Source organism: Pristiophorus japonicus, chromosome 12 (genome assembly GCF_044704955.1).
Source record: "Pristiophorus japonicus isolate sPriJap1 chromosome 12, sPriJap1.hap1, whole genome shotgun sequence".
NCBI lineage: Eukaryota > Metazoa > Chordata > Chondrichthyes > Pristiophoridae > Pristiophorus > Pristiophorus japonicus.
In genome coordinates, this window is record NC_091988.1 from 44,466,614 (window position 1) to 44,476,408 (window position 9,795).

The 9,795-nt window shown below is 45.1% G+C and overlaps 1 protein-coding gene across 2 annotated transcripts in view; it reads right to left on the bottom strand.

Annotated features, from left to right (window-relative positions):
* The window catches only part of atg7 (ATG7 autophagy related 7 homolog (S. cerevisiae)), a 238,253-nt gene that overhangs the window by 126,680 nt on the left and 101,778 nt on the right, over window positions 1–9,795 (bottom strand). The window contains exons 13-16 of one of the 2 annotated variants that reach the window (XR_011596050.1): window positions 8,143–8,343; window positions 2,914–3,029; window positions 1,411–1,573; window positions 248–1,179 (exon numbers count right to left, since the gene is read on the bottom strand). Coding sequence is in view for 1 of the 2 variants with exons in the window: in XM_070895377.1 (XP_070751478.1) it covers window positions 2,914–3,029; window positions 8,143–8,343 (317 nt within the window). In the remaining variant the exon portion in view is untranslated. Of the gene's footprint in view, window positions 1–247; window positions 1,180–1,410; window positions 1,574–2,913; window positions 3,030–8,142; window positions 8,344–9,795 lie in introns of those variants that run through there. The other variant, XM_070895377.1, reaches the window with a different exon arrangement.

The window sequence follows — 9,795 nt, forward strand, 5'->3', positions numbered from 1 at the left end:
ATTCCAAATGGACCATGTTTACTGTTTGGACCTGTTCTGTAATGTTGTGTTGTGTTCATGGAACAAATAATGGAAATTCTTCTTCTTTAGTTCAAAAAGTTGTGTTAATAATTGAACAAATAATGGAAATGAATCAGTTATAATTTAAAATATATTTTATTCAAAAGTTTAACACTTGTTTGTATTTAACTTAAATAAAAATATTCTTGTATCAAACTTTAAAGTTTTCAGTTAAGATCGCTTACAAACTATTAAACTTGTAAATTTACATCACTTACAAAAAACTTTTAATTTGAGAACAATTACAACAGTAACAATAATAATAACTGCAGCAAAGAAAGGCTGCACCCATCTCTCCTCCACCTTATTCTAAGACCACCCGCTGCGCTTAGTCTTGGTGACTCCACCCCTGCCTGCAGGCGGTGGTGCAGCACCTCAGGTTGGTACAAAGCTTATTCTTTCGAGCACCTTGGGTAATGTGCACTTCTTGATGGGGGGCACGGGTAGGTGGTAATGTGGGAGGCCCAGCCTCTTCAGAGGCTGATCTGGGGATTGGAGTGGGAGCGGCAGTTGATTCTGTCAATGGCCGCGGGGTCTGGGCGTGTTTCCTTATTGTAGCAGCTACCTCCGACATTCCATCCCTCATGTTCACCAACAGTGTATCAACTACCTGCAACATTCCATCCCTAATATGCTCGAACAGTGTTACCATTTCTCGCGAGAGTGTTGTTAATTCTCCCGACAGTCCCGATACCTCATCACCCACTCCACTGATAGTGTCCAGGAGTGATCGCGTAAGGTCAATGCTCTCCCCACTCATTGCCATCATCTGAACCACATCTGTTACATCCTGCACCTCAGGAGAGCGCTGTCGAGCTCTCCATCCCCTCCTCACCCTGGGTGTGGCTCGCTGCACGCCTCTGGAATCCGCAGCCTCGGACTGTGTGAAACCATGGAATGTCCCAACACTCGTACCACTCAGGAAATGGGCTGGCACCTCAATGGGTGGCATCAGCACCTCTCCTAGAGTGAGTACAACAGTGGGGGTATCATCCTCCCCCTCCCTCCCCATGCTCTTGGTCTGGAAGGTGGGATTGGAAGATGTTCTCCTCGTCAGGCTCGTCCCGTCTGAATCTTCTTCTGCATCGGCTTCAGCCTCGTCAGGGTTGGCCTCAAGTTCTGCAAAATATAACAGAACAGACAAATGGTTAGCAGCAGAGGAGGGGGCAGGGTGGCATGAGTAGGCTCACAGCGCAGGCAGCAGGCTGATTTGAAGGACCATGATGAATGATAGCACATTGCATCAACCGAAGCGTAGCTGATGGCAACATCCCCAGGAGCCGAAACATGGCTAGCCCGCGCAGTACTCAATTTTTAGCAAAGTCAGAATGTGGAATTTGCAGGACTTACCTTCTCCCTCGAGTGTGGGCCCAGCTTGTGCAGTGGTGGTTGCTTTTCTCCAGGTAGGACCCATCAAAGCAGCGACCCTGTCTTCCAAGTGTGTCAGTGGGTGCAGATTTGCCGGGCCTCCTCCTGTTCGAGTTCTCTGTCTTTTGTTGTGTGACACCTTCCTCTGCAAAGATGAAAATATAACTTTTTAGAGAGGATGTCTTTCTGCTGGGTGGGACATACAGATGATCTCCATTTACAATTGCAATTCCATTGAATAAATTAAAATATTACTTGCACTAACTACTTGACCAAGATCCTGCCACTTCTTTTTGAACTGGTCTCCATACCTTGGGGTGGTCACCATTGCACAGTAATCTTCTGCAAGTTTGTTCCAGCGTTTTTTTCATTTCTTTTGGTGAAACTTTTGTGTGACCTCTGCTGGTGTCCAGTTCGTGACATCTGGCCTCAATTACAGTAACAAGTGCTTCCACTTCCTCGTGAAAAATTCTTGGTCCTTGAGCCACGTTGCATATTGTATTGCAGTTCCGATTTTTCTACTGAGAATTAAAGTTCTCACACACAACTGGCTCTTTAAAAATGGCCGAATGCAGACCGGGAGCTGTACTGGGCATGCACACCCACAGCAGTCACGTAAAAAAGTGTCTTTTTTCCCCCGCGTATGCACAGAAGGTGGGGGGGGGGGCATCATTTTTTTGGCGCAGACATTAGGCTCCACCTCCAAAGCTAAAGGACAGGCTGTGCGGCACCAATTAAGAAAATTAGAACGGGGAAACGTTCACTTTTTTTGGAGTAGTCGGGACCAAAAAAAAAACGGGCATAACTCTTGAAATACACCAAAAAACGGCACTGGGGAAAATTGAGCCCTATATAGTGAGAGTGAAAAGGAAGGTTCTTGTACATAAAAACAGTGGTATAGATGTGATGTGCAGAACAACCTATGTTTATGCTACAACATTCAGAAAGTATATAAAAAGTGAAAAAAAAAATCCACAGGAAGTCAAGTACTAAGTTGGTGGAAGGCCACCCACGACTATCAGAAGGCCACCCACGGCCATCAGAAGGCCACCCACGACCATCAGAAGGCCACCCACGACCATCAGAAGGCCACCCAAGACTATCAGAAGGCCACCCAAGACTATCAGAAGGCCACCCAAGACTATCAGAAGGCCACCCACGACTATCAGAAGGCCACCCAAGACTATCAGCAGCATCGGTGGATCTCCCTCAACTAATGCAAGAAACCGTAAAAAGCTGCAATCACGCACTTTAATTGAATCCTCTGCATCTCAATTCAACATTTAATATTTACAACTACTCCATTATTTAGATTTTGGGAGAAGCAGATATCAGGTTCAGTAACTATGTTAGAAGTTACAGAATACTTGGGATTTCTCTAATTAATCACTTCACAAAATCACACATTTCAAAAAGTCTACAATCCTAGCTTGTCACTTAAAGACACTATGTGAAAAGTGGAATGACACCAATATTTCAGCTTACCCTTCAGCATGTTGCAGTATAGAAACCATCAACTCCACAGCAAGCGCTCCAGCTATCATGGCCAAACCAGGACGACTCACAGTGCACTGCTGGTCTAGAGTGCGGTCTCTGGTTGACTGACAGAAAATACAGTGAATCAATCATTCCTACCTGTCAAAACTCCTGACATTAACTTATTAACAATACCATAGCCTTACAAGAGCAGCAATATTTTTATTTTTAAACCATGGTTAAAAAAATATTTCCCCTTCTTTCCAGTCCTGTGCAGCATGCATCATTCTCCCAAGGGCAGAAAGTTCACCTGCAAATCTACAGCTGACCCCGGGGCAAGTGTCCAAGAGTGACTGAGCGTCACCACTAATCCTTTATCTAAGTCTTTGCCTGGGGCCTTTCTTCAATGATCTGGCCGAAATCAGAAACTGTATGTCTGGGGTACCATGGGCATGAACTCATATCCTATTTCTCGAGAGTAAATGCACTGGATTCTTAATAGGCTATAGACTAATGCCTATTATTTTCAAAAATTAAATAAAGTTGTTCCCTCAGCCAGCTCAAAGCAGAAATTTAGGTTTGAACATTTCAGTTTCCTTTTTCCACAAAGGCACAAGTCTGAGTTGATATGAAGATTAAGTGCTGATGAAGGGTTGTCGACCCGCAATGTTAACTCTTGTTTTTCTCTCCACAGATGCTGCCTGACCCGCTGAGATTTCCAGCATTTTCTGTTTTTATATATGAAGATTAAGTGCTATGTGTAGCTCCGCTGGTTAAAATAAGTGAGTGGAGTGGTTGGAGATCAAAGGAGGACATGATTGGACTGGTCTTAAATTGATCTTTTAGAGTGCTTTCCCATCTAGAAAATACTAGGGTTAATGACTAAGGCATTACTATTCGCCTTCCCTGAACGGGAACTTTTTGCACATTATTAAAGTCTCTGACCTTCATAGTTTTGCGAATTCTATTCTTCTTTCTGTAAATCAATCAAAGATCCACATCTTCTCAGCTCTCATTCAATTGCTATGATAGACAGCAGGCCTCCCGTAACTTATAGCACCCTTGAACCACTGGTCCTTTGCTTACTCTAGTCACTTTAAAACTCTTCTGTATAATGCAACAGCTCTAAAGTCAACAAAAGATTTGAACTCAAGACTATTTCTATCCAGGTGTACTACTCTGATTCCCAATATAATTCAGATCTCATGACAAAATAGCAATCTAGGAGTGGCATGAATTAAATAACAATTCAGTACTAGGCATAATGGATTATCATATTGTTTAAGAATATGTAAAACAAGGCTTTAACTTCATTCCCTGTCCCTGTATTCATTAGTTGCCTCATTCATTAGACAACACTGTATACAGTTCATGTGTTTCTGCATTGCACAAACTCTCAAGTGCAAATCAGAATCTGCATCACAATCCTGTTATTGTGTTAGTTTCAATTTGTCTCGGAGCGGGTGCAGGACATTCTGAAATGGGAGGGAGAACAGCCAGTTATCGTGGTGCACATTGGTACCAACGACATAGGTTAAAAAAAGGGATGAGGTCCTACGAAACGAATTTAAGGAGCTAGGAGCTAAATTAAAAAGTAGGACCTCAAAAGTAGTAATCTCGGGATTGCTACCAGTGCCACGTGATAGTCAGAGTAGGAATCGCAGGATAGCGCAGATGAATACGTGGCTTGAGCAGTGGTGCAGCAGGGAGGGATTCAAATTCCTGGGGCATTGGGACCGGTTCTGGGGGAGGTGGGACCAGTACAAACCGGACGGTCTGCACCTGGGCAGGACCGGAACCAATGTCCTAGGGGGAGTGTTTGCTAGTGCTGTTGGGGAGGATTTAAACTAATATGGCAGGGGGATGGGAACCAATGCAGGGAGACAGAGGGAAACAAAAAGGAGGCAAAAGCAAAAGACAGAAAGGAGATGAGGAAAAGTGGAGGGCGGAGAAACCCAAGGCAAAGAACAAAAAGGGCCACTGTACAGCAAAATTCTAAAAGGACAAAGGGTGTTAAAAAAACAAGCCTGAAGGCTTTGTGTCTTAATGCAAGGAGTATCCGCAATAAGGTGGATGAATTAATTGTGCAAATAGATGTTAATAAATATGATGTGATTGGGATTACGGAGACGTGGCTCCAGGATGATCAGGGCTGGGAACTCAACATCCAGGGGTATTCAACATTCAGGAAGGATAGAATAAAAGGAAAAGGAGGTGGGGTAGCATTGTTGGTTAAAGAGGAGATTAATGCAATAGTTAGGAAAGACATTAGCTTGGATGATGTGGAATCTATATGGGTAGAGCTGCAGAACACCAAAGGGCAAAAAACGTTAGTAGGAGTTGTGTACAGACCTCCAAACAGTAATAGGGATGTTGGGGAGGGCATCAAACAGGAAATTAGGGGTGCATGCAATAAAGGTGTAGCAGTTATAATGGGTGACTTTAATATGCACATAGATTGGGCTAGCCAAACTGGAAGCAATACGGTGGAGGAGGATTTCCTGGAGTGCATAAGGGATGGTTTTCTAGACCAATATGTTGAGGAACCAACTAGGGGGGAGGCCATCTTAGACTGGGTGTTGTGTAATGAGAGAGGATTAATTAGCAATCTCATTGTGCGAGGCCCCTTGGGGAAGAGTGACCATAATATGGTGGATTTCTGCATTAGGATGGAGAATGAAACAGTAAATTCAGAGACCATGGTCCAGAACTTAAAGAAGGGTAACTTTGAAGGTATGAGGCGTGAATTGGCTAGGATAGATTGGCGAATGATACTTAGGGGGTTGACTGTGGATGGGCAATGGCAGACATTTAGAGACCGCATGGATGAATTACAACAATTGTACATTCCTGTCTGGCGTAAAAATAAAAAAGGGAAGGTGGCTCAACCGTAGCTATCTAGGGAAATCAGGGATAGTATTAAAGCCAAGGAAGTGGCATACAAATTGGCCAGAAATAGCAGCGAACCTGGGGACTGGAAGAAATTTAGAACTCAGCAGAGGAGGACAAAGGGTTTGATTAGGGCAGGGAAAATGGAGTACGAGAAGAAGCTTGCAGGGAACATTAAGGTGGATTGCAAAAGTTTCTATAGGTATGTCAAGAGAAAAAGGTTAGTAAAGACAAACGTAGGTCCCCTGCAGTCAGAATCAGGGGAAGTCATAACGGGGAACAAAGAAATGGCAGACCAATTGAACAAGTACTTTGGTTCGGTATTCACTAAGGAGGATACAAACAACCTTCCGGATATAAAAGGGGTCAGAGGGTCTAGTAAGGAGGGGGAACTGAGGGAAATCTTTATTAGTCGGGAAATTGTGTTGGGGAAATTGATGGGATTGAAGGCCGATAAATCCCCAGGGCCTGATGGACTGCATCCCAGAGTACTTAAGGAGGTGGCCTTGGAAATAGCGGATGCATTGACAGTCATTTTCCAACATTCCATTGACTCTGGATCAGTTCCTATGGAGTGGAGGGTAGCCAATGTAACCCCACTTTTTAAAAAAGGAGGGAGAGAGAAAACAGGGAATTATAGACCGGTCAGTCTGACCTCAGTAGTGGGTAAAATGATGGAATCAATTATTAAGGATGTCATAGCAGTGCATCTGGAAAATGGTGACATGATAGGTCCAAGTCAGCATGGATTTGTGAAAGGGAAATCATGCTTGACAAATCTTCTGGAATTTTTTGAGGATGTTTCCAGTAAAGTGGACAAAGGAGAACCAGTTGATGTGGTATATTTGGACTTTCAGAAGGCTTTCGACAAGGTCCCACACAAGAGATTAATGTGCAAAGTTAAAGCACATGGGATTGGGGGTAGTGTGCTGACGTGGATTGAGAACTGGTTGTCAGACAGGAAGCAAAGAGTAGGAGTAAACGGGTACTTTTCAGAATGGCAGGCAGTGACTAGTGGGGTGCCGCAAGGTTCTGTGCTGGGGCCCCAGCTGTTTACATTGTACATTAATGATTTAGACGAGGGGATTAAATGCAGTATCTCCAAATTTGCGGATGACACTAAGTTGGGTGGCAGTGTGAGCTGCGAGGAGGATGCTATTAGGCTGCAGAGTGACTTGGATAGGTTAGGTGAGTGGGCAAATGCATGGCAGATGAAGTATAATGTGGATAAATGTGAGGTTATCCACTTTGGTGGTAAAAAGAGAGAGACAGACTATTATCTGAATGGTGACAGATTAGGAAAAGGGAAGGTGCAACGAGACCTGGGTGTCATGGTACATCAGTCATTGAAGGTTAGCATGCAGGTACAGCAGGCGGTTAAGAAAGCAAATGACATGTTGGCCTTCATAGCGAGGGGATTTGAATACAGGGGCAGGGAGGTGTTGCTACAGTTGTACAGGGCCTTGGTGAGGCCACACCTGGAGTATTGTGTACAGTTTTGGTCTCCTAACTTGAGGAAGGACATTCTTGCTATTGAGGGAGTGCAGCGAAGATTCACCAGACTGATTCCCGGGATGGCGGGACTGACCTATCAAGAAAGACTGGATCAACTGGGCTTGTATTCACTGGAGTTCAGAAGAATGAGAGGGGACCTCATAGAAACGTTTAAAATTCTGACGGGTTTAGACAGGTTAGATGCAGGAAGAATGTTCCCAATGTTGGGGAAGTCCAGAACCAGGGGTCACAGTCTGAGGATAAGGGGTAAGCCATTTAGGACCGAGATGAGGAGAAACTTCTTCACCCAGAGAGTGGTGAACTTGTGGAATTCTCTACAACAGAAAGTAGTTGAGGCCAATTCACTAAATATATTCAAAAGGGAGTTAGATGAAGTCCTTACTACTCGGGGGATCAAGGGTTATGGCGAGAAAGCAGGAAGGGGGTACTGAAGTTTCATGTTCAGCCATGAACTCATTGAATGGCGGTGCAGGCTAGAAGGGCTGAATGGCCTGCTCCTGCACCTATTTTCTGTGTTTCTATGTTTCTATGAAGAGGCGAGGGATTTCTACCATTAATGGCTGCTGCCTTGCTTCCCAAAGAGCAAGATTCTATAATAGTTACAAACAGAAATAAAAACCGTAGCTTTATCTATTCGATTAAAATGTTGTGCATTATTTTCATTTTTATAGCTTTGGAATTCAATCGAATTGGCGTCACAGAAACAGTGAAATGGATCCTGAACAAATAAGATGTCTGGTCAGACACAAGTAACTCAAATCAGAACAAAGCCAGTTTCAATTTTCCAAACTTGCACCATATTATGACAGAGATCATTTTTCACACACAACTTACATCTCCCGGTGCGACCACATCATTACAAAAGTAGCAGCCCAGTTTGTGGCCAGGAATGTTAGAGAAGAGTGATGAGCCCGTCACAGAGGAAGGGATGGCGATCGCAGCTGCAGCAGGTTCTCCAGACTCCGGTTTCGGCTTTTTCAGGCCATGTCTCATCACAACAAAGGTATCAAAGCCCAAAGCCGCATTAATAACTAACTGTAATTAAAAATAAAATGTAATTTACATTCATGTTTAACCCTTTTAAAATTGTCATCCCTTTTTGTTACTCCTTTCTCCATTGCGGATTTTTACCAAAAAGAGGAAGCAGGTACACTCTAAGGGCCCAAGTTTCGGCCTCAGTTGCTCCTGATTTTTTGGAGCAACTGGTGTAGAACGGAATATCTTAGAAATCAGAATTCTCGCCATTTAGTTTGCTCCAGTTCTATCAGTTAGAACAGTTTCACTTTGGAACAGAATTTTTTTTTCAAAAGGGGGCGTGTCCGGCCACTTACGCCTGTTTTCAAAGTTTCGTCAGTGAAAACTTACTCCAAACTAACTTAGAATGGAGTAAGTGAAGATTTTTGTACGCTCGAAAAAACCTTGTCTACACTTTAGAAAATCAGGCGTAGGTTACAAATCAGGCGTAGGGAATGGTGGGGGGGGGGGGTTTAAAGGGAAGTTTACAAACATTAAACACTTCAGTTTTACAAATTAAGAGCCATCATCAATAATAAATGATAAAAACATCAATAAATCAACCAATAAATCAATCAAAAAAATTAATGAGATATTTTTTTTTTTTAAATCAATAAATAAAACATTTTCTACTTAGCGACTGCAGCACTGGGAGCCCTCCAACAGCGTGCTGGGATGCCCCCCCCCCCCCCCACCCCAGTGTGTCTCTGTCAGCGTCTCTAACTCTCTGTGTTTCTGACAGTGAGGGGGGGCAGGGAGAGGGGAGGGAGGGAGGCAGAGGGGGAGAGAGGGAAGGGGGAGGGGAGGGGGAGAAGGGAGGGAGAGGAGAAGGGGAAAGGGGGGAGAGGAGAAGGGGAAAGGGGGGAGAGGAGAAGGGGAAAGGGGGGAGAGGAGAAGGGGAAAGGGGGGAGAGGAGAAGGGGAAAGGGGGGAGAGGAGAAGGGGAAAGGGGGGAGAGGAGAAGGGGAAAGGGGGGAGAGAAGAAGGGGAAAGGGGGGAGAGGAGAAGGGGAAAGGGGGGAGAGGAGAAGGGGAAAGGGGGGAGAGGAGAAGGGGAAAGGGGGAGAGGAGAAGAGGAAAGGGGGGAGAGGAGAAGGGGAAAGGGGGAGAGGAGAAGGGGAAAGGGGGAGAGGAGAAGGGGAAAGGGGGAGAGAAGGGGAAAGGGGGAGAGGAGAAGGGGAAAGGGGGGAGAGGAGAAGGGGAAAGGGGGGAGAGGAGAAGGGGAAAGGGGGGGAGAGGAAAGGAGAAGGGGGGAAAGAAGAAGGGGGGAAAGGTGGATGGAGGGGGTGGATGGAGGGGGTGGATGGAGAAGGAGGGGGAAGCAGAAGGAGGGGGAAGGAGGGGGAAAGAGAAGGGGGGGAAGGAGAAGGGGGGGAAGGAGAAGGGGGGAAGGAGAAGGGGGAAAGGAGAAGGGGGGGAAAGGAGAAGGGGGGGAAGGAGAAGGGGGGGGAAGGAGAAGGGGGGGGAAGGAGAAG